The sequence below is a fragment of the Jaculus jaculus genome, chromosome 16 (assembly GCF_020740685.1).
Source record: "Jaculus jaculus isolate mJacJac1 chromosome 16, mJacJac1.mat.Y.cur, whole genome shotgun sequence".
In the NCBI taxonomy this organism is placed as follows: domain Eukaryota; kingdom Metazoa; phylum Chordata; class Mammalia; order Rodentia; family Dipodidae; genus Jaculus; species Jaculus jaculus.
Window position 1 is genome coordinate 1,493,664 of NC_059117.1, and position 25,409 is coordinate 1,519,072.

General features: G+C 38.9%; 1 protein-coding gene across 1 annotated transcript in view; it reads right to left on the reverse strand.

Annotated features, from left to right (window-relative positions):
- Nme8 (NME/NM23 family member 8) overlaps positions 1 to 23,890 on the reverse strand; it is a 47,161-nt gene extending 23,271 nt beyond the window's left edge. The window contains exons 1-10 of the mRNA XM_004668829.2: positions 23,858 to 23,890; positions 23,724 to 23,781; positions 23,443 to 23,549; positions 18,303 to 18,374; positions 14,771 to 14,887; positions 14,141 to 14,204; positions 13,384 to 13,457; positions 11,345 to 11,437; positions 9,253 to 9,449; positions 12 to 184 (exon numbers count right to left, since the gene is read on the reverse strand). Coding sequence (XP_004668886.2) covers positions 12 to 184; positions 9,253 to 9,449; positions 11,345 to 11,437; positions 13,384 to 13,457; positions 14,141 to 14,204; positions 14,771 to 14,887; positions 18,303 to 18,374; positions 23,443 to 23,549; positions 23,724 to 23,781; positions 23,858 to 23,890 — 988 coding nt within the window. The remainder of the gene's footprint in view (positions 1 to 11; positions 185 to 9,252; positions 9,450 to 11,344; positions 11,438 to 13,383; positions 13,458 to 14,140; positions 14,205 to 14,770; positions 14,888 to 18,302; positions 18,375 to 23,442; positions 23,550 to 23,723; positions 23,782 to 23,857) is intronic.
- Positions 23,891 to 25,409: the final 1,519 nt, after the last annotated feature.

Sequence of the window (25,409 nt, forward strand, 5' to 3'; positions counted from 1 at the left end):
TCATCTCCTACCTTTTCTTTCTGCACAGACGTTTGGTCGCAGCAATGCTAGAGTCTGTACTAATTTTATGCCTCTTGTTTTAAAATCAGGGAAAAATATATCAATGAACTTAGTAACATAAATCGGATTTTCTTCAACATCACAAAATTGAGATATATGTTGTCGTTCCAAATATTCTTGCAAACTGTTGAAATTCAAAATGTAATTTAAGATTACTATAAACTGAATTTTAATAGGCATGCAAATTAACTAATTATATGCTCCTGAATTAGTTGGAGCTTAGTAATACAAATAAACTAAATTTCATGTAAAGATAAGTCATAATTCCCTTTTGTGTTCAAGAATATGATATTTGACTCAAATTTTTATTAAATCACTCTAAAAATTAGTCACAAAGTTGTCTGTGTCTGTGTTGGAATTTGTAGCTTGCAATCTTAAATTTCTATTTTCCCAATATAGTGTACAAACAACAGACCAAAGCAAGATAGCTCCAAGACCATTTTGGTGAATCAATGAGTTTATGGGGATTAGTTCAAGAGCATGGCTGTCCCAGCAGTGCATCACCGGAAAGCTCCCCAGCCTCAGTGACAGCTCGTAGAAGTGGAGCTCATTCTGCCCACTTAGCAGACCCCCACTTGGTCACAGATTCTCCAATCCGACGTTTGGGGAGTTGTCTGCGGCAGGTTCTTGTGACCTTTCAGGTTTCAGCTTTCTTAAACTTGTTCAGCTGCTAAGCCTTCATTCAAACAGGTAATATTCCACTTCAGTGATGAAATTCGAAGGACATTGCTACACAACAGATTCTATGAGAATAAGCAATATTCAAGATAAAATGTTATTTTTATAATGAATTTGTTCTTTCCTCTAATTCCATCTTTTAACCAAGAATTTTTTGCATGTAAATTTCATATTTTCAAGTAAGTTTTTGTTCAACTTTTTTTTATCCTTTTTTTTTTTTTTGAGAGCGACAGACACAGAGAGAAAGGCAGATAGAGGGAGAGAGAGAGAATGGGCGCGCCAGGGCTTCCAGCCTCTGCAAACGAACTCCAGACGCGTGCGCCCCCTTGTGCATCTGGCTAACGTGGGACCTGGGGAACTGAGCCTTGAACCGGGGTCCTTAGGCTTCACAGGCAAGCGCTTAACCGCTAAGCCATCTCTCCAGCCCTTGTTCAACTTTTTACCATTTATTTCTTATTGTATTGGATTATAATCAGCAAATGTGCATGGCAAAATATTAATTACAATGTTTGTTAAAGTCTTATCTGTGAGCAAAGATAATTTATTTGGGACATGTAGGGATATTACATTAATGTATTACATATCTATTATATATTGTTTATAAAATATACATTTTTCATGTCTCCCTGTCACTGCTTATGTTGATCTGCTAGCATGTTATTTTTATCCATTTTGCTAAGTGATTGAATAAATTTATCTTTAGCTATTCAGTTGCTACATTGGTTGAATCATAATTTGTTGGGATACCATTAGAAATGTTGACTCCTACATTTTACTCTTTTTCTTCAAATTGAGGCATTTTAAATGAACAATTTTAATAATTTACTTTTCCTGGCTACTTTTCTGACAGTTTTATTTGCAGTTTTCTGTGTTTCTCCTAAACAAAATATAGAAAGTGAAATTGGTTAAATTTTTAATTTTGAAAAAAATTTAAATTAAAAAGATAAACTTGCAAGGAGACTAGGACAGTGACCCCTTCCCCATGTCCTGTCCATCTGACCCATGTGATCATCAGTGTGCTTCCCTTTTCTTCTCTTCAGCTCTCACCATTCACAAATGCAGGGCTGGAGGGGGGACCAAATATGACTATGCATTAGAAGAACCATTGAAAAGTAAGGTGCAGATATTTTAAACAGGTACACTTAAATAATGAAGGAAATTTATGTTGATGTGAATCTATTATCTCATGAACAGTCCACTTTCAAATTTCACCAGTTTCATACTCATCCATAACATTTTTTTCACTAATCCAGCATCATGTCATCTTTGCAGTTGTCCTGTACTTTTGGTCTTTAGTCTTCAACAGTGCCTCAAACTTTTCTGCAGCTTATAATACTTAGGATATTCATGTTATGAAGAGTCTAGAAGGCTGGATTTGCAGATCACCTTCCTTTTAAATGGTTTCAAACTTTAGATTAGCCCAGAGCTTTCCATTATGTTCAGGTTATGAACCTCTGTAGGAATTCTAAATTAGCAATCCCTTGTTCATAGTCCATCACAATAGGAGCTAGGTGATATCAATTTTTAAAAATTACTTATATATGTAAGAAGAGAGAAAGCACACATGCACACATAGAGACATCAAGAGAGAATAGGCATGCCAAGGCCTCCTGCTACTGCAAACAAACTCTAGACTCATGTGTTACTCGGTGCATCTGGCTTTACATATTTAGGAATTAAATCCAGGATGTCAGGCTTTTTAAGCAAGCACCTCTAACCACTAAGCCATTTCTCCAGCCCCAATATCAATTTTTTTGACATTAATTATGATGTCATCATGGCTAAGGTTAAAAAATACCCAGTCCCCCCCAAGCTATAATTTATCCTTTATAAATAATAAGCAATCCATGAGGGTAATACATGAAAATATGCATGTGTTTTCATAATGATTCAGTGCCAACTGAGTATTATTTTAATAATGTATTGCAATACATTTAGCCTTAATCTGTTAACACTATATTTAGTAGAGTATTAGTCTTTTGATAGTTAGGAGGATAGCCATAGTCTTTCCCCTATTTCTTTAATAATACATCATGATTTTTCTGTTAAACTGTGGTTTCTGTTTTAGTTCTCTCATTTTGCTGGTCTACATGTATTACTACCTATTCCATGATATTCCTTATTTACATAAAGTACTGTGGTTACCCAGGGCACAAATTCGGATTAGATTCCATATTTTCCTAATGACAGAGAAATATTCCATGTACTTCTTGCCTTCTAGCCTTAAAATGTCTTTGAACATCTTCCTGTGCCTTATCAGGCAAATATCTTGAAAGTAGGGCATATTCTTTTCATCAGTACCTGTGTCTGCAGATCTCTCTCTCTCTCTCTCTCTCTCGGAAATAACTTATTCTCAGTTGATGCCATGTGTGAAGCTGGTATATAGAAGTTACTTTAAATGCAAAGGAGATGAAAATTGATAATCAAGCCAACCCTGTATCAGACTATTTAGTATTTCCGCCTTCATCATGATTCCAAACAATGTTAGGGAAAAAAAATGAAACTCTTCAAAAATAGCTTTCCTCTTCTATAGCCTCAACAATTCCTGTAGTGGTTTTCTTTTTCTCTTTTCTTTCCACAGTTTTCTTTTTTTCTCTCTCTCTCTTTTCTTTCCATGGTTTTCTTTCTTTCTTTTCTTAAATTAGTTTTGTATTCAGTGAATACAGTCAAGTTGGTACCATTGACAGCCTCCTCCCTATCCTCCCCCCCACAAATCATGGGTTACAAGAGAGCCTACACCTATTAAATTATCTCTTAAAAATTGCCTATCCCATTTATCTGGTACTAACTTTACTCTCTGTCAGAGATTTTGCTTCTCTTTTGCAGACAGATGAAGATCCTAAGGATAGAAACACCTTATCATACCTCATAAGGGCCCCAGCTGAAACTAAGAATATGTAGTGTTTAATTTTTTAATTATTTATTTATTTGTTTTAGAGACAAAGATATATATATATGTATATATATATATATATATATATATGTGTGTGTGTGTGTGTGTGTGTGTGTATATATATATATATATATATATATATATAGAGAGAGAGAGAGAGAGAGAGAGAGAGAGAGAGGGAGAGAGAGAGAGAGAAGAAGAAGAAGAAGAAGAAGCAGTAGCAGCAGCAGCAGCAGCAGAGGCAGATAGAGAGAGAGTATGAACATGCCAGGGTCTCTAGCTACTGTAAATAAACTCCAGACACATGTGCCCCTCGTGCATCTGGCTTACATGGGTCCTGGGGAATCAAACCAGGGTCCTTAGGCTTCACAGGCAAACACCTTAATCGCTAAGCCATTTCCTCAGCCCTGTAGTGTTTAATTTTAATAGTATGCATGCATTCTTCAAGTTTGCACACATTTAGTATTGTCTGTTAATCTAAAATGTCATCTTCAGAGGCTAAGGCAAGATAGTCCAATATACAGTACTTATCTGGCTTTTGTGGGTGCTTGGATTAGATTCATACAAGAAAAAGCAAGATTAAAGAAAGAAAGAGAAAGAAAGGAAGGAAGGAAGGAAGGAAGGAAGGAAATTAAAAGGATAGAGAAAATGAAGGAAGAAAAAGAGAGAAGAGTTGAGTTTCTGGAATTTATTGTGAAATGGAAGTTTCATAAACCTCTGACTAACAAATATCACTACATGAGAAGGCTTGATTTGAGGAAGATCATTGACAGGGCTTCAAAAATTAAGCACATATTTAATCACCATTTCTTTGCTGTAGGTTAACATTGCCTCATCTTCATAAGGGAGTTTTTGTTATTACTTGGTAAATGATAACATCATACCAACCTATTCTTTCTTTTCTGTGTGGAATTTCTCTTATCTGTACACATAGTATATTCTCCCGCTAGCTATTTCTGCTTTCATGTTATCTGTGTAGCTTCTTTTCTTCTTGCTTTCTGTATTTGCATTTGATTCACAAATTGTTTGTGAGGCACCAAGTCTGTGCAATAGAAGCCAGAAGGCTATTCCTCGCCAGCAAGAACAATTAAGAAAAATAAAATAAAAAAGCAGTGCTATTGAACCTCAAGTACAAATCTCAGGAATGCTACTCAACTTCACCATGTCTTTTCAGAGTTAAGAAAGAGCTATGAAATCTAATATCAATCTTCCCCTTGCAATCACAAGCCTGTTTGGTCTAAGGAAAGCCTGGAGTTGTCTCCAGGTTCCTCCTGCTGAGCTCAGGTGCTTCTCAGTCTCCCAACCTCAGTGGAGACTGCTCCATACCACCCTCACCATCTCTCAAACTGGGCGCCTCAGCTAACCCTGTGGCCAACTGTTACTGTGGGCCCCTTTTGTTTCTGGTAATGGAAGAAGAATCAGGATGCAAAACACACACTAACTGGATCACAGAAACAGCTTTAGAGCTTGTATTAAGGATTGTATCTTTTTTATGAAAAGTATGAGAGTGCCTATGTTGTGTGTTCGCAGCTCTGCCTCCTCCTCCTAGTCAGCCATTGGAACTTCAGGACATCACTGACATGGAAGAAGTGTTCTTGTGGCATGGGAGTTTTCCCTGTAGTCAGGACAAATGTGAACAAGTCCTATGGCCTGCTGTTCTTGACACAGCTCATATGCATGGAAGAGAACAACAACCATTCCCAAGTTCGGAGCTAGTGGGAGACATGGCAATTAAAAAGCAAAGTTAGGTAACGCTTTTGATGTGTTATTGAATTTATTTTGTGGGAATTTTGTTCAGTATCTTTGCATCTAAGTTCATTAGGGATATAGGCCCATGTATTCTTGTATCGCTGTCTGATTTTGGTATTAGGGTTATGCTAATTTCATATAAGAAGATGGAGATTCTCCTATTTTCTAGTTGTGTGAAACAGTTTGAGAAAAATTGGTTTCCGTTCTTCAGTGAAGGTTTAATAGAATTAGGCTGAGAAGCCATCCAGTCCTGGACTTTTCTTTTGGGGGAGGTGTTGATTACATTTTCAATCACAATGAATGTGGTAGGCTTATTTAGGAGATTAATCTGGTCTGAATTTGATTTTGATAGGTAGTATGTGTCTAGGAATTCATTTATTTCTTCCAGATTATCCAATTTTGTGGAGTAGAGGTTTTGGAAGTAAGTTGATTATTTTCTAATTTCACTGATGTGTGTTGTAACCTCTCCCTTTATTTCTGGTTTCGATAATTTAAGACTTCCCTTTTTCTGTTTGATCAAATTGACCAAGGATTTGCCAATCTTATTTATTTTTTCCAAAGAACTGGCACTTCATTTCATCAATTATCTTAAATGTTTTCTTAGTTTCCAATTCACTAATTTTTGCTCATTTCTTGATAATGTCCTTCTATCTGAAGCTTTTATGGTTGGATTCTTCTTGTTTTTCCAACACCTTTAGGTTGATTGTTAGGTTATTAACTTGAGATCTTTCCATCTTTGCTATGAAAATATTTAGTGCAATGAATTTTCACCTTGCCTTCATTGGGAGAAAATTTTCAAGAACTATACCACTGACAGAGACCTAATATCTAGAATTTACAAAGAACTAAAAACTAAACAAAACGTAAAACTTGGGGTAGAGAACTAAACAGGGAGTTCTCATAGGAGACATACAGATGGCTAATACAAACTTCAGAAAATGTTCAGCACCCCATTATGCAAATTAAAACAAATATGAGATTGCACCTTACTCTGGTAAGGATGGCAATCATTAAAAAAAAATCAAACAACAACAAATGTGTGGAAAAAGGAACCTTCATTTATGGTTAGTAGTAATGAAAACTTGTACAATCATTATAAAAATCAGCATGGAAATTCCTGAAAAAGATGAATATAGAACTACCAACAGACCCAGTTTTCCCCTTACTTGGCAGTTACCCTGAATGCTCCATACTGTAGTACAGAGATATTTGCTCAATCATGTTCGTAGCTGCTCATTTCATTACAGTTAAGAACTGGAATGAGTCAAGGTTCCCATCATTGGACAAATGGATAACCAAGTTGTGGTACATTTACACAATTGAATTCTACTCAGTAGTAAGAAAAAAAAAATATACAATGAAATTTGTAGGAAAATGGATGTACTTAGAACAGATCATACTTAGAAACCACACACAATTACAGAAAGACAAACACTGCATGTCCTCACTCCTCTGTAGTTCCTAACCTGGATCAGCTTGAGTTGCTGGCATAACTGCTAGACAGCTGGAGTTCCAGACAATAGGAATGGAAGAGTTTGGAGGGAGGAGAAGGGGATTTGGGGGAAAATAAACACAAAACCAAACCCAAAATGAATTGGTACCATCAAAACCTTCCTTCTGGAAGGCCGACTAAAAGAATTAACCCTCACTAGGACTATAATGGGGACATCTGAAAAGAAGGGTCCTAGAAAGGGTGGGATAAAGTACAATCTTAAAAAATTGTGGCTGTAGCCTGTAACTCACAGTACCAGAAATGTCAGTGCTACCCACAGTAAGCTGTTGATCAGAGAGATCGACGAGACCCCCCAAAACAAGACAGGCTTCTGTCAAAGCACTTGATTACCCACCTGAGCTATTGCTGAAGACGTCATATATTGCTGACTCAGAACACTGAGAGACCCAGCTGGAATCTGTAAGAGAGCTAGTCCCCAGACAACCTATCTATTGCTGGAAAGCACTACATGACTACATGACTACATGAGCTACTGGGGGAAAGTGGCCAACAACAGTGTGAGCAACCAGGGTTCGAAGCTACTCAGAAACAACTAGCCTGACAAGAAGAACACAGCAATGCAGTAGTGGCACACAGTCTTGGAGTGCAACCGATGGCTTTCTGATCCACTCAGTGGAACCCATATCTGTAACTGGGAATCAAGTCAATTATCAAGGAGGACACAATGCCTCTGGGTATGGTGTACCAACCTGTGGCTCTTACAATCTTTCCACCCCCTCTTTCACATAATTCTCTGAGAAATGGTGGGTGTGTTTTAAGTCTACTTCAGTGATGAGCTCTTAGGAGCTTCTGAATTTCTGCTTTGGTTTGTGTTGAGTAAACTCAGTGTCTGTCTCCTTTACCCTGGGGCTGATAGTCAGGCTCACCATGGAGCAGCACTCCATTTTTGCTCATCTCCCCAGTTCCTCTGTGGGTTCACTTGGGCCAAGGGCAAATGGAATCCCTTAGTTTAGAAAGAAAATGATGTGGACCTGGTCAAGGCAAGGTTGCCAGTCTAATTTCATTCTCACTCTGCCAACAAAAACATTTAAATATTTTATTTATTTATTTATTTACTTATTTATTTATTTATGAGAATGGGCACACCAGAGCCTCCAGCTACTGCAAACAAACTCCAGACACATGTGCCACCTTGTGCATCTGGCTTTTGTGGGTACTGGGGAATCAAGCCTGGGTCTTTAGGCTTTGCAGGCAAGCACCTTAACTGCTAAGCCATCTTTCTAGCCCCAATCAAAACATTTAAACTGTTCTTATTGTTATGAGGCTGTGGAACAACCAGAATCCATTACTTCTCAAAGTTGCATGTAATGTAGGTTTATTTCCTGAGACAAGGCCCTGGTGAAATGCTGACTCCTCTTGCTTCCCTTGTGATGGCTGCTTTGTTTCCCTACTTGTTTTGAGTGGATCAAAAATACAGGTATAAAACCTGTTATCTTAAAAAAATACCCAACACTCCCCATTCAACACTTCCGTCTGTTCACACATCTCTGTTTTCCTCAAACCCTGGAATTAATGCCCATGGTTTATGAATCCCTTTGTCATCCACTGAAGTCCTGTACCAGGTCCTTTATCCTGCTTAAAACTTGGAACTCAGGACATTTTAATTTCTGCTTGGGTTTGGGAGGTGCCTCAGTGGTAGAGCATTTGTCTGGAATGCACAAGGAGCTGGGTTCCATCCCCAGCACTATAATAACTAAAGTCTAGAATTTCCTGATGAGTAAAAAGTGTGGCATTACTAGGAAGCAGGAGAAGTAGCTATTCAAGTAATTACAGCAAGGAAAGATCTGGAAATTCTTAGAAAGTGAACATACTACATAGCAGCAGGGGACCCACCCACAAACACTGTCGGGCATCTTTCAGTCCATCAAGCTCCTTCATCTAGCCTGCAGCATCACATAGAATGAGCAGCCTGCATACACTTATGTTCAATTTCAAATATATAAAAATTTGTTAATAAAAATGTACAATTAATTATTTTGTTATTAGCTATTTAGAACCAGTTACTGTTCAATTTAAACAGTGGGTCTAATGTTTTAGGGCACACTTAAAAGGAAACAAACTGTTGGGTGATGGAGGGGAGATTGTGTTTGAAGTGATTATGCATGGTTCCAACATACCCATTGAGCCTCAGGCCAGACTGGAGTGCCCAGGTTTACAAATACAAAGAGAGTTCCCTTTCTAATGTTCTTATAAACCTGGGAAAGCCTATCTTTTCTGAATAGATAGTATTTTAGTTTGGTTAGAAGAAATATCTGTTGTCTTATCATTAAAGCATTTGTTTTTAGGTGTTGATATATTTTGTTATTATATTCCATCATTTAAGGACACATTCTAAATGAGAAAGTCCTGATTTAGCTACCTGTCCCGTTTCTTCTTTGCCATCCCAAGTTTGGCTTCAATGTCATTCTCCACTTGTTGCTCTGATAGTCTTTCAGATTCCACCACAGGCTGAGTGTCAGTTTCCTTCTCATCACTCAGTGGTTCTTCTCCTTGTGATATAATGAGCACACAGCTCAGACAAGATGTCATGAAAGACACGAATTCTTCAAAGTCAGGCTATAAAATACAATGGTAACTGTCAACCCAAGGTTTCTTGTGTAGGTGGACTAAAATGGCAGCTATTGTGTGAAAGCTTCATGATCACATGACAAATTCATGCTATCCTCATTAACCTTCTGTTTGTGGAGACTTTTTGGGGCAGTAGAAGTTTACTTCTATCAGAATTGACTTTAAAGCTAGTTTAACAGGACTAGGGAGATTTCTCAGAGGTTAAAGTCACTTGCTTGCAAAACCTGTTTGCCTGAGTTCAATTCACCAGAAGTCATGTAAGACCTGACACAAAAAGTAACACGGTTTCTTGGCATTCTGTTTGCAGTGGCAAAAGACTCTCTTGGCATGGTCTCTCTCTGTCTCTCTCTCTCACACACACACATATGAAATTATAAATAAAATTTAAAAAAAATTAAATGTATTTTAACAGCTACTTTCAAGGATATTGTTATTTACATGTCATCTGAGGGGCTTGTAAAAATGCAGTTTTCTGGAGCTCAATCCTAGAGTTTCTAATTCAGTAACTGTCATAGTTTGGATCTCAACTGTCCCCAATGGCCTGCAAGCTTCCAGTGGGAAGAAGACAGGTTACTTCCCTTGAAGGGGTGGGTAGGTCCCTAGCTCCTCTTTTCTGTCTCCTGTTACTTTGTGGCCTTCATGCAGTGAGCAACATTGACCTACCCATGGGCTCCACATCAAGATGTGGATTGAACCTTCTGAAAAAAGTGATCCAATATGAAACCTTTCTCTTTGTATGTGGATGTTCTTGGGTATTCTATCAGAGTGATGGAAATTTAACTGACACAATGACTTTTAAGCAGTGTTTGTAAGCTAAATTTTCTTAAAAGTTTAAAGTTGTTGCTGAGCAGGCTGTTCTAATCTTTTGTTGCTCACATGTGGAAGATAGGCCAAGAAAGAGGCCTGGAGAGGTGCTGCTGGCTCTAGAGGTACCGCTTAGTAGAACTTTCTGTGAGGCAGGCTCTCCACTCTCCAACGTAGCACCGGCAGTGCTATCGGATACTTGAAATACAATGAATGCAAGATAAGACTGAATTTTTACTATTACTTAGTTTGAATGAGTTTAAATTCAAAATTTCCCATAATGTTGGACAAAGCATTTTTAGAAGCTAAATTTCCAATCCTCCCATCAGTATGTTTTTCAATACATGCCAGTACCACCTTCACCATGTTCCTCCAGGCAAAAGAAAAATTAACATGAATATTTCCCTAGAAGAAAGGCTTCACCTTAAGAATGTAAAAGAACATTCTTCCATTTTTTCCTAGCCAATGACTAGGAACATCTTTAGCTCAGGGTAAAAAGTGGTAGAAAATACTGGCCATTCACTTCCAAAGACAGGAACAAAACTGAGTCAACAAAACATAACTAGAATATTAAGTTTTGCCTGGGTGTGTTTATTTCTACTGGAGAAATCAGCAAGACATAGAAACCATCGGCACATCAGAAGCTTGTTTAGGTAGTCAGACTTACTACTTTCCTTTATTTCATTGAAGAAATGTAAAGGAATCACTGTATCTGAGTATACATGATTACCCAGTGGCCTTTATAAAGTTTTTTGTGGTGGTTTGAATGCACAATGTCCTCTCTGGCCTGATAAGCTTCCTACTCAGTCCTCATCTGTGGTGGCTTTGGGAGACGGAACCTGGCTGGAGGAGTTATGCTGTTGGGGGGGATGGTGAGGGGGCTGGTTCGTGCGAGCTCAGAGCTCACTCACTCAGCCTGCTCTTGCACACTGCTGGTCTGCAGGTTGTGCTTTCTCCACTGCCAGGAAGCTTCCCCTTTGAAACTGTGAGCTTGAAATTAACCCTTTTCTTCCCATAAGCTGCTTCTAGTTGGGTGTTTTGTCCCAGCAACTTGAAAGTGACTGGAAGAGCTTGCTTACCTGATCTGCTACTTTACTGTAGAAGTCTCTCACTTCTTCTTCAGTGAGAATCTTCTTAGTTTCTTCTTCAATGACAAATCCTATTTTGATAATCTTCAGTTGGGGTCAAGTCAAATCCAAAAGTGATATTGGACCACATGGAAAACAAATTAAGGATGTTTTTTTTTGAAGGCCTAATCAATCACCCAGAATGAATGCATTTCATGAAAAGACCCCAGCAAAATCCATAGGGCAATAGGTTGTAAATGATTTGGAAATTCTCAAATAAGGCTTCTTTCACACTCCCTATGTATCTACGCTTTCAAATTTTGAACAATGATTCCAAAATAATTATATTATGGTGAATTGCTTCAAACTATAAAAACACTAATATCATTTGGAGGAAAGAATTTAAAAATTAACCATTCTTGTTCTTTCAATGACCGAGTTCAGTTTCTCTGTCATTTAAGCATAATGAAGTATAACAAAATGAAGTTTTGAGGCAAATATGACAATCTTGATTGGTCCTAAATGATTAAATAAATGTGGATACTAGACTTAAAGCAGTCCAGTATTATTGCAATATTATATGTCAGTAACATCTGCTCCACTTCACTTGAATTTATCTAGCACCTGACACACTACTCCAATGATGGAGATAAACTCCACTGGTTTTCCTATCTTTGTAGAGCTTTGCTCACATCTCAGTGACATTCCTCTGCCTCTTAGCTAACATTCCACTTAAACAACCTCTAAAATCCCAATCATGCCTGCAGCAAGCTTCATCACAAACAACAGAAAACACTGTAAGCACCATTAAGCTTCATGGTGTCTGCTTCCCTATATTTTAGAAATGCAATGTGTTCATTTTGTTTTTATGTAAAATGCTTTGCACTGTATCATTCTGTAACCTCTTAATATAGATAAAGATGAGGAAATCTGCAGATATTCAATCCTGAAATTTGCATATCATGCTAGAATTAAAGAAGTTTGCAATGAACCAATGACTAATAGTATTGCCTCTACTGAAAGAACTGTAGCTTTGAAAATTTTCACCATTTGTGTTTTAAAATATGTTCTCATGAGGAACAGTAAACCATTGGCATGTGCTATGATTTTTTAAATAGTTGGTAAAGCATAAACAATAAATTTGGGAGTAGAGGGCAGTTTGGTGGTCTGACTTCACCATATATACATGCCAGAACCTGGAATTAAGATTATCAAGAGGCAGTAATATTACTAAAAGCAACATTTGATTTGACAGACTGTATGTGTCTTACAATCTATGGACCATATACTTATGGTGAGTTAATCAGTATTAATGCCTATACAACTGAAGGAGCTCACCAAGATATAACCACTTCCCCTGAACACAACACCCTATGGAGATCTTCCACTGCATAAGCAGACTTTCTTTGAATTTTATTATGATTTTGTTGTTTCAACACTGTCATTATTCAGAAGTTGGCAAACTATAGGCTGTAGTTAAAAACTGGCTCACAGCCTATATATACAAATAATGTTTATTGAAATATGGCCACACCCATTCACTTACATATCATTATTGCTGCTGTAGGAAAACTTAGGCAGTGAAAAGACTGTCTACTTCTGAATTAGAAAGCTATTTACAAATGTGTAAATGTAAGTTAACTTATAGTTATTTTAGAAATCTTTTATATTTAACACATAGTTTAAATCATAAACACATATAAAAGATTAAATCCAGCTTGAAAAAATCAATGAAAGATTCCTTTATTATATATTGAAAGGGACCACCACTTGTGACAGCATACAGGAAATGAAGCAACTGGTGTCAGTGTGTGACAATGTTACATTGTCAGTAGCTGAACAAAAATAACATTCATTATAACTCAATATAAAACTTAGAGTTTTACAGCTTATACAGGATGCTGTAGTACAATCATTAAAAGAACATCTTCGTGAGTACAGAATGGAATAGAATGCTCAAAACCTTTGAAGGTAGCTAGTGCTAGCAAGTCAGTTATTCTAAGGTGGCATGTTACAAATAATGTAAACAATTCTTGGTAAATATTACTTACACTTTCTTTAATTCCTTGATATTTTCTCCTAAGAATAGCTTCAGGCTTGATAATAGCAATACTGTAAGATTCCCCTAGGGGGAAAATAAAATTTAGTTTTCTTGGCTCTAAGCCAGGATAAGGAAGGATATGACAATTAGAAATATAATTTGTAAAGTGTGGTGAATTTTTGTGTATTCCCAGCTATTAAGTATGGTACCTTTTTATACAACTTCAATTCCCATCAAGTTTCTACTTACAAGCCAAGTGTATTTCTTATATTTACAGACAAGGGGAACACTTGTTTGTAAGGAGACAAAAATAAAAAGAGTTTGTAGGTATTTGCTATTTGTATTTAATTGCATTTATTTTGTATTTAGTTGGAATTCCACTCATTACTTATATGTCCTGATTCACCAGTGAGGGCAGCTTCAGTCATAATCTATGCAAGTACCCAGTGAAGACATGGAATTTTATAAACCAAAAACACTGACATCATATGTTTTTGGAATATGGCAGATGAACAAGGCATCAGCTGCTATCAGGCATCAGACCACACATGGTCCTGGCTAACCTTTGAATAGTCCTGAGTCAGAAAACAAAAGTATAAGGCAAGGGGATCATTATTTTTTTTAGGTCATCATCTTTGCACTTGAAAGGACTGAGTTATCATTTATCTGAGTGGCCTGTACTGACTGACAGTGATGTTACCAGCTTTTGATGTTACAAATATTATTGCAATGAACATGTGTACATATAAATTCTTGCCATTACTTACCAATACTGTCATGTGATTCCCCCATTTCTTCTTCAGATAAGTCTATGAGTGGGATTTCATGATACTAGAAAAGAGAGAAAAAAGTAAAACACAGTTGTTTTAATGTGACAGTAAAAGTGGGTTTAGAAATGATTCTGGGAAATATTTGTAGTCAAGGAGCAAGAAGTGTAAAGAAACACTCTTTTACTCACATCATTAGCATGCTTCCCCAACAGGTTGTAACACTAAACCTATGCTTTGGATCAATTGTCCCAGAGTTCCATGGTTTAAAGATTTAGTCCCAACTCTATAATGCTAAAGGGTCAAAGTATAAAGGGGTAGGGCCAGTTATAGGAAGTTAGGTAACTGGGGACACCCTCAAAAAGGTCTGAGGGAAACTGATCAACTCCTCGATTATTACTTTTTCACTGCTTCTCCTCCATCGTTTACAAACTGCTTGCCATGGTTCACCTCCTAGTCACAGCCCCAAAGCAGCCAAGATAACTCTGAAACTGTGAGTTAAGTCAATTATCTCAGCTATTTTACCACAATGACATAAATCTGCCTAATACATACACTTAGGAAAAATGTTTTAGGAAAAAAATGTGGTACATTTAACAAATTACAATAGTTGCTGATCAACAGTATTACCTGAGGACGAGCAATTTCACCTGCTATGACTTTCCTTTCTTCATTGATCAAGCTTATAACTTTTTTGTTAATAAGTGGTGCATTTGCACCCTGTATCTTTGCAATAATTTTACCATTCTGCAAGAAAAAGGTAAATATGAAAGAAATGTTCATTATCAGATTGAACTGAGAGTGAACCAGAATTCTAGACCACATTGCCTCTCCCTGCTCCTCATCTTTACCAGTTCTCTTCTAGCTAGTTTAAAGTAAAATGGTGATCATATGAAAGCTTGCCTTGATTTGGCAAAGTCACCTCTGAGTGCCATATTCAATCTGTTGTTCCTCCTGTAGCCCCAGAAACCTTACAGTGCATCATCACCCTGAGGAACATTCACATGATGTCTTCCAACTCTTCTCTGCCTTAAATCTGAGAGATTCTGGACAGGCTTCCCAACAGTACTCTCCCTACTTTGTTCGGATGCTTGACCCTTTGTCTATATTTCCAACTTACATTTACTGAGCATATACTTACTGACATGGGAGGACATAGGATGGTATGGAATGAGAGGCCTGGTAAATAGCTTCATTACACAAATCCACACAAAACTACAAAAATGTGGAAGAGCAACTAAAATAGGTACCACTAAGAGAGGCTGAAAGCACTCCAAGCACCTACATGAACATGTCCTGATCAAGGAGATCTTCCAGCATGAAGGATTGGTGAGAGATAAAGAAGTGGAAAGGAGAGCATACTATGCACAAGGAACAGCACACACAAGGGTGTAGTCAGCAGGAAAATGAGGAGGCTGGCTGGGAAAGTGAGGTTGAGCCCAGCATGTTGTGCAGATCTAAACACAAAGGTGTACCCAGATCATGCAGAGGCCTGGGCATTTTGGAAGAGGCAGCTTCCCTCCTAAGTGCAGTGAAAACCAGCTGTGCCCATTGTTTGTAAAGATTCCTTTATCTATTGTAGGGGGAGTGAGAGAAGATGATGTGTACACAGTTTAAGAGGTTTCTCAGCCTGGCTGAGGTGATCAAAATGAGAATAGTGGAAATAAGCACATGAGTATGATAGACTTATGCAGTAAATGTGGTAGGTTCATTTGTGGTTTGGATTGGATGGAAAGTAAAGAAAGTCACCCTTTGTTAACTTCTTTTGCTCCCATGAAACTTGGAAAAATCATGGGTGATGTTATTTTTCAAGTTAGAAACACTAAGGAATGACCCCCCTCAGGGATGTGTTTATTGTTAGATGTCTTGGAGGAGAAATAAGCTCCAGTTTGGTGCTAATGTCAGGGCAGCAAAGGTAGTAATTAGTGAAAGATAATGTAGATGGGCAGACAGATGGTAATCACTATAAGTGTATAGTGAGGAAGTTTCCCAAGAAGAATATCCAGACTGAATTGGAGTGAGGAAGGGGTGCCTGCAGAAAAGACAGGGAATCAGTATCTAGGAAGGTGAAAGTGAACCCAATTCACAAAAATCAAAGACCAAATGCACCAGCATTCATTTGAGTTGTGCAAGGTGATGAATGCTTGAAAATTCTGTTCACAGTCACCAGCAGGCTGGTGAGTACCATAAAGGCAATTGCAATCTTGGTGTCATATCAGATAGACGTTACAATTAATGGGGTGGGGGATGAATGGTATGGGAAAATGCATATATGTATATATATGATCTATGTATCTATGATATATATCATAGATATTAAATATAATTATATTGTATTTAGTCTCGTGTAGTTACTTAGCTATGATGTGAAGAGGACAAATTAGTGATAGCTGGAAATAGGCCAGGCATGGCATCAAAAAGAAGTGTGGTAGGACACACTTGTCATCCCAACAGTAAGTAGGCTGAGGCAAGAGAATTCTAATTTGGTCTGGAAATTCACTTGAGCAAAGCTCTGCCTCAGAGAAGGCAGTGAGCCCCAGAGATGTGTCTACTGGGAAGGAATGAGTGTTAGAAGGGCTACACATGGACAGCAGGAATAGTTTGTTATACCACGACATTGACTGGAGGAATGAGAGAACACAGGCTGATGGTCCACTTCAGCAATATGGGCATTTGTCCTGGTCAGACTGACTCAGGTGGCTGGGTGGTAGCCACCCAAATCTCCATACTCCCTAGACTTGCCCTACATGCTGGTCTTCTTCCTTAGATCAGTGTTCCTAACCTCTACTCCTGCAAGAGCCTCCTCATGGTCTGTGAACCAAACAAGCCCATTTCTTCCTTGGAACTGTTACTCACCTTGATTCCTCGAACTACATCTATACCAGTTGTCATCAGACTGTGTCTTAAAACAAAGACCGTATTCAGTCCTTTGTAGAAAATGATGGTTGATTGTTCATCTAAGTCATCAAATGCATTATTTTCATTCAATTAACTAAGAAATTCAGTTCCTTAAAAGAGTAGTAATGGGCTGAAAAGATGGCTGTGAAGCCTAAGAACCCAGGTTCTACTCCCCAGAACCCATGTGAGCCAGGCACAGAAGGTATGCATGCACACAAGGTCACACATGTGAACAAGGTGGTGCACATGTCTGCAGTTCAATTGCAGTGGCTGAGGCCCTGGCATGCCAGTTCTCTCTCTCTTTCTCTTTCTCTCACACACAAATAAACAAAAAATAAAAATAAATAAAGAGTTGTAACATCATTATTTAATATAAGCAAGGAATTACACCCAAGAACTGTTTTAAGTAATTATTTCTAATACTGAAAACTATTATACGCCAGAATGTATACCAAGGCATATGTATTTTCTCTGCAAAGCCTCTCTTACCCTCCCAGTTCTCACACTTGCAGACTCTTTCTTGCTACTAAAATTATGTGTGTTCATCAAAAAATGCTGAAAAAGTACAAAAAGGTATAAAGAAGAAAAATATACAGAGCCTTCCACCACACAACTATAGAAACAATTCATTCGATATTATTTCTATGCATTAGTAAATATAGAGATAAAACTACATATATATGACAAGATTGTGACAATGGAGATCTCATTAAAAACACAGGACTTGGTCTGGAGAGATAGCTCCACAGTTAAAGGCATTTGCTTTTCATGTCTGTTGGTCCAGGTTCAATGCTCCAGAACTCATACCACATGCACAAAGTGACACATGCATCTGTAGTTCATTTGCAGCAGCAAGAAGCCTTAACACAACCATTCCCACTGCTCCCTGTCTGTTAATGACTAAAAATATTTTTTTAAAAACAGGACTATTTATGACCAATTCTTGCCTGCAGTTCATTTAAGAAACTTTCATTTTCACTCCTGTAAGTACTTCATCACATAAATCTCTGATAATTCCCTTGGTAAAGATAAGCACCACCTTGTTTTTTCCTTTTTCTAACAGATCACTGGATAATAGTCTTAGTTGTAGCATCATCCGTTTCAAGCTCTCAAAGGTCCAGTGATTAAACATATTATTAGATAAGCAGAGATAAGACAAACAAGGTATGGTATCAATCATAAGCAAATATTTCCATGGTAATTTCTGGCCCTATTTGTTCTTCAATTGGAATCTGATAATGTGGCAAAAAAATGTTATACTTACAAGACTAAAGAGAAACACAGGCTCACATTTATCTCTAAATGCCTGTAAGGTCACAATGTTGTCAGCTTCTGCCTGAAAAAATAAGCATTTTATGCAACAATAAACTATATCCATGGCATTCAATACACTGTGTTGGACCAGTACAGAGATATATACATTTTTTTTTTTTTTTTTGCTTTCAGCAACATCTCCTGGTCTGTGACACTGTGTTGAGGATCGCGCTGCGTCTACGGCTGTCGCTTGGCATCAACACTACCGTCCAGTGCTCTACTTTATGCGCGCTGGCCTTCAGCCGGTCTCGCTTAGCGCTCTCTGCCTTCGTCGTGGTCTACTCTTGCCAAACCTTTACAAGTTAGCCCAAAGGTGCTTTCTTTAAGGAGTCTCCTGTACTCCCTGCTGCTGCAGATCATTTCTGGCTCCACACTGTACTACACTGGCCCCTCTCCCAGGGAGGATTATTCTTTTCAATACTGTTCCACAGGCAGGTATGTCCCCTTTGCACCTGCTTTGTTTTAAGGAAAAAAAATCAATGGTTCTCCAGCTGAGACTTCTGGGCTCCATCAAGAGCTGCCAGAGACGCTGAGGGGAAGCCAAGCACGCGTTCCTCAGCCCCATGTCAGCAACAAAGCCTGTGTTGTACTACTTTTAGCATTTTGGATTCCATGTAGTTTAATATGAAACAAAGTTTCTACTGCTTTTAAGTGAAAAAACTAAAATATATGAAAGGAACTAATTTATAATAATATGTTCAGGAAGCAAACACTATGTTTAAAAGTAGTCTTGGTATCATCATTACAATGTTTATATTACATAAAAAAAGTTTTAAGTGTTAAATAATCAATTTTAATAATTATGATAAATAGTATTTATTGATTTTTACATGTTCATGTCATGCTGTAGGTTATAAATTTATATGTATTTATTTATATAAATTGCATATATATATGTTCATATATATATATATATATGTATATATATATATACACATACACACATACATACATACATATATATTCTATATCCATGAACCTGGGTCCCTAGATTCATCCAGCTGGGGATGGAAAACATTAGAGAAAAAATTGCCAAAGCAAGCTCAGGGAGAGGAAGGAGGGCTGTGGAGGAGGTTTTCTGGCCCTGACTTACAAGAGCACTTTAGGCAGACAGGCCTAAAGAGGATTTTATACTGGGAAAGAGATGAGTGAAAACCAAAATAAGGGCTCCAGTCACCAGATGGACACCTTCTCCATGGTGCCCTAGATCCAGCAGGTGGAACAAGTCCCCAGGAAGGGGAACATCTTCATTTAATTGCTGAATATGGTGGTAAACTTGCAAGAGATCATTATGGATCACTTCAGGCCACTGACAACAAGGTAGATGCTGGGCCTGTGGCCAGAAGAAAAGAAGCAGCAAGAAGACTGGACAGGCCACTTAATGTACCAGATAGTCAACCTCATATGCTTGGAGGCTGTTGGTGGTCTGAGGTTCAAAGAGCCTCCCCTTCCCACTGTCACAGGTAGGAAATGGGCCCTGTCATCAAGGCAGCCTGACCAGTCAGGACCCTAGTATAGTGATTTTGAAGTTAAGCTTGTCACCTGTGTCCTGTCCTAACATAAGGTTGACATCTGACTCTTACTATGTGTTTCCAGAACTACGAGGTCTACCAGGGAAGTCAATACCATAGGACAAGAACCTTTGGGCTTTCTCAACCTTAGCACCAGTGAGAACATGCTCTGTCTTGACCTGATGACCAAAACGTTGTGTCTGTGTGATAGGAACTGCACAGAGAAGATGCTGCTGCCATAGCCTGACTGAAATGGGTGTGACTGTGTGAAATGAGCCACACAAGGAGGTCTTGCTGCAGTATTCCACATGCAGAGGGCAACCCTTCCCACAGGAAGGTGTGACCTGATTCTTCACCTACTGCTGCAAGGCATCTACCCAGCTTGGTCCAGAACATGTGCTGTATTAACTGGCTCCTACTTGGCCTTCACTGCACTGGTCATGGTTCTGTGTGAATCTAATAAGGCCATGCTCGTCCTCACACTCTACAATGGTGGCTCTGCCACTATTTCCCATCTGTCTGTAACAGTCAAGCTGGTTCCTGTCTACCTCGACAGGGAGGTCGCTGAGGCCAAATATATAATTTCCAGCTCACTGTGGAGAAATTTGCAGTTTCCCCGCTTGCATCTAGGATTAAGAAACAAAATGTGAAAGGCCTTATGTTGATCACCCCCATAATCCTCTGGGTGATGCCTTCCTCCCTAGACTCACTGAAGGGATATCTGGCCTTTGCCACAAGCCATAGCCTAAGTGTGGTCATAGCTGAAGACTTACATGCTCTTCACATTTGAAAAATATGCCACACCCCAAAGTGTTCTAACTCTGATAGAACCCATATGATCCAGAAGACCAGTAAGTATTTCCATATTTCTGGCTTCTGCTTAGACATTCTCTATACCCTAAAGGCAACTTTTGCTGTGTGCTCTATTGGCTAACTCCATGGTATCCCAAGGATCTGTTGACTACTCCAGGACAGAGGATGGATGGAAGGGGGTGTATCTGCCTACTAACTACAGCTAGCTCCAGGAAGTTCACTGGTACATCACTAAGAAGCTGAAGAAGCTGAAGGAGGTACAGGTCCCTTTTCTCAGTCACAGTTCAGGACTCTATGTTTGGATCAACTTGAAAATGTACCTAAATCCATGTACACAAGAAGAACTGACCTTCAACCATCACTTTCAAACAAGCTGAAGTTTTCTAATGGTAAATCCTACATGTGTGAGGAGCCTGGCTGGTTCTGCCTCATCTCTGCAGAACCACTGAAAGTAGCCATTTGTCAGCTCCATCTGGTGCTAGAGGAACAGCAGCAAGGCTGGGTGGAGAAGCAGCTGGAGGAGATACTGACAAGAGAGGCCATCTACCCTCAGCAGTGGCTGCAGCCATGCTCACTGCATACTCAGGGACCCTCATCGCAGCCTCTGGCCCAGGAGATTAGGGGATTTTCCAGGTGCTGTGAAGCAGCCATTAGTAACTCCTCTGGGGATAGTTTTGTCTGACCCACTTCTCCACTAGTGTCTGATGTTTGTGGAAGCTTTGCATTTTTTCTGTCTTAGCTAACCACTGTTTATGTAAAATAAGGCTTTTATTGGAATTGGGATGAGAAGGACTAGAAACATTTGGAAGAATAAAGGGAACTGTCTGATTATAGGGTATCAAAGGTAAGGGAGAGATGATTTAAAGTATGTAGTTTACACCAAATATACCGCATTTTCTTTTTTTTTAATTTTTATTTATTTAAGAGTGACAGACAGAGAAAGAAAGAGGGAGAGAGAGAGAAAGAATGGGCACGCCAGAGCCTCCAGCTACTACAAACGAACTCCAGATGCATGTGTCCCCTCGTGCATCTGGCTAATGTGGGTCCTGGGGAACCGAGCCTCGAACTGGGGTCCTTAGGCTTCACAGGCAAGTGCTTAACCCCTAAGCCATCTTTCCAGCCCCATATACCACATTTTCTATGAGCAGCATTTGCATCAAGTCTACTGGGGACCCTGACGAATATTGCATTTATCTCTAGTGTTCAATATTTTTAAAAGGGTGTGGCAGAGAAAAACTTATACTGACTTTCCAAACTCCGTGTGTTTTAGCACATAATCAGCCAGTTTAGTTTTACACTTAAGTTGACCTTTCCAGAAAAGGTCCCAATTCCTTGCTTAACTGCAGTAAACAAGCCTTCCAGTAGAAAGCAGGCCCTCCTCCCTGCACAGCTACTTTGAACAGATTTTGGTTCATAAATGTAATCTGAGTATGTGGTTATACTAAAGCTGACCAAGTGCAATCACAGCTGGAAGCAAACTACTCAGAAATACTGCATGTGTGCTGCTAAATTAAACACATGCCAGAACTGTGGGTAGGGAACATTTAAAAACAACTTGCAGTACTAACACTTATCAGTTGAGTAGCCGTGGTAGAGACTAATTCCCGCTATGCATCTACTAGTATCAGCCTTTCTTTTTCAGAACTACAAAGTTGTGCTGATTGAATGTCAGAATAAATTATATCTAAAACTCTGTGTGCTAACTAAAACATGAGTAATAAAAAAATTAAAAAGAACATGGCTGGATAGATGGCTCAATGGACAAGGCACTTGCCTGCAAAGCCTAAGGACTCAAGTTTGATTCCCCAGTTTCCACATAAAGCCAGATGCACAGTGACATATGTATCTAGAGTTCATTTCCAGTGGCTAGAGGCCCTGGTGTGTCCATCCTCTCTCTTTCTGCCTGCCTGCCTCATTCTCTCTCAAATAAATGAATAAAGAATTTTTAAATGAAAGAAAAACCTTGATGGTATAGTTCACATTCTTTTTCTAAATGAAATCTCAAAATTTAGTGTGCATATATTTACTTACAACATATCTTAATTGACCTTTACTTCTAAATTATTTAATCTAACCTTAACCCTATCAAAAATATTCACATTGCCAAATTGTCCCAAACTTAAATTTTACAATAGCCTAATCTAATAATATCAATTTAAACTTTAAATTACTTTAAAATTTAATTCTTAAGTTGTGGGAACACATTTCACATGCTCTATACCTTTTTTTGTATAATAGCTACCATATTGGATAAAGTCCTAATTAGCTGATAACTTAGTGTAGATGAATTGAATAATCTATACAATTAAATAAAATTAGTTTGGCTGTAATATTTTAATCTCTTATCATATTTGGTAAGTAATAAGTGAGGGGGAAATCGCTACTGTTAGAAAATTTATAACTGGGTAATTCCCCAGGGGTCTATGCCATGACATCCAGGAAGCAGCTCCTATAGACTTTATTCTAAGCAATACACTCTGATAATGTCATAAGGCAAAAGAATCAACTCAATTGAAATATATCCATTTTTATAACTTTGTAAGGTTCACAATCATGGTAAGTGACTACAACATCATAGGAATCAGAGAAAAATCACATTAACTCCTAAATCTATAGAACTAAGTACAAGGAAAAACTGCCTGCTAAGTAAACATTGTCTGTATTGAAGACTGGCAGGTTGTTTAAACTAAGTGAATACATAAAAGTATTAGAAGACACAACCTAATGCAGCAGTAACTAACAGTTTCATGAAAATGAAAACCTTACAACAGCAAAATGAAGAATTTCATCCTCGTTCAGCTCATTTTTCAATTTTCTGAATAAAGTTTGCACTGCTTTGCAAGGTCCACACCAGGCTTGGTAAACATCAATCACTAGAAAATAACAATATTTATGAAACAAAAGAAGCAGGGACTCTAGATAATCAGCATACCCATTTACTGGATGAGGAGCCAGGGAAAGGATGGAAGGAATTCAGGGTTAAAATGGGGAAACTGGTGCACTTGGACAAACCCAGGATGGCCAGACATCTGGGGAGCCCCAAATACCTGTTAAGCCCTTGTTCAGCAACATCTCATCCCAAAGGCTTTGACTGTTGATGACTGACTGCAAAAAGCCAAACATTTAAAAAGGTACCAAATGTCATTGTACCAAATGAAAGTTACTGACATGCCTTACGCACCTGTAATTGGACTTCTCGCTTCTTGCTTGCCATCAGTCTACTTTTCCATGAGAAAAAGAAAAGAAATACAAAACATAAGGAGGAAATTTAAATATTGTTTTCTTTATGTACTTAACATCTTAATGTTCTATGGGGATATTCCTTTCACAAATAATGGCCCCAGGCAGACTTTCCATTTCTAGACTCTGAGGTCCCAGGCATTGATTGCATGCTCCACATGAGTGCCCTATTTTCCTAACAAACCTGAAAAGAGCAAGAATATTAGCAGTTCTGTTTTATCTAAAGCAAGTCTGCATGTTTCTGAAACATTACCATTACCAAGAGCTTTCTCCATTTTCACATATATAGATCTTACCTGTGCAGGAACACACTTAGCTCCTTCATGACTATTCACAGCAAGATCTCTTGTTTGTTTGGAACAAAATCACTAGTGTTCTCCTGGGCACGGCATACATTTTCTATGGGTGGATTTCTACCTAGTGCATGTTATCAGGCCCCAGGTCACAGACACTGGAGAAAACAAAGCAATGGACACTAAGACTACATCCCAGCAGAGGTGCTGTGAACCCCAACAGGAGAAAACCTCTAAGGTGGGGGGGGCATTTAAAGGAGAGATGTGCACACGCCAGGGGTTTTAAATCAGCGCCTTGCCAGGGCTGAGGCTCCTTGCAGTATGAACTTCTCCATGTCACCTACCTTGGCCCTGGGGACTGGCCTGCCAAGCGTCACACATCTGCTGTGCTTTCTTCCCCTGCGGGTCCGGCTAAAGGGAACTGATGTGATAAGGAGGGCAGGACAACGTCTAGTCCTACAGCCCTGGCATCTCCCTCTGGGCCTGAGCCTCCATGGCAGACATACTGGCCTAGGTTAGACCCTCCTACTGGTTCCTCTACCTCCTCAGAGGCAACAAGGACAGCCCAGGAGCCCCACCATTACCATTCCTCGCTGCCTCAGAAGCCTCCTGCTAGTCCTCCAGACCAACCCATCCTGGCTCCTAGGTGGCTTCCCAACAGTCAGCTGAATCACCTCTCTCCTCCGCTTTGGATCCTCCTGGGCACCCGGTTGAGATTACAGTAAAGGATGCGTATTCCTCAGGTGAAGTGCTGAAGGTGCTCTGTCTTCTGGCACCACTTGACTCTCCAGCTCCGCTGGGTTTGCCCTGGTGGGCTCTCCCCTGCTGTCCGCCCCTCCCGCTTACAAAGTGGGCTCTTAGACTTCCTCTTCTCCTCTGTTAACTGTTTAGAACTTCAGATGCTCAGGTCCCACACGCCCCTCCTTCAGGTTCCCCTAAGATTAGCCCATTTTCTAACCATAATATAGTCACCATGGAAACTGGGATGCATCAATACGGGGCTTAACTACTCTGTAGACTTTACCAATGCAGTGTTCTCATTAATGTAGTTTTGTCTGATCCAGGATCCCTTGCCGAGTTCTGCAACTTATTTACGTGTCATGACTCCTACAATCCTTGATAATTCATCTGCACAGTTTTTGTCAACTACAATTTTGTTTTATTTCTTTGATTATCACATTTTTAGAATTGATACCAAGA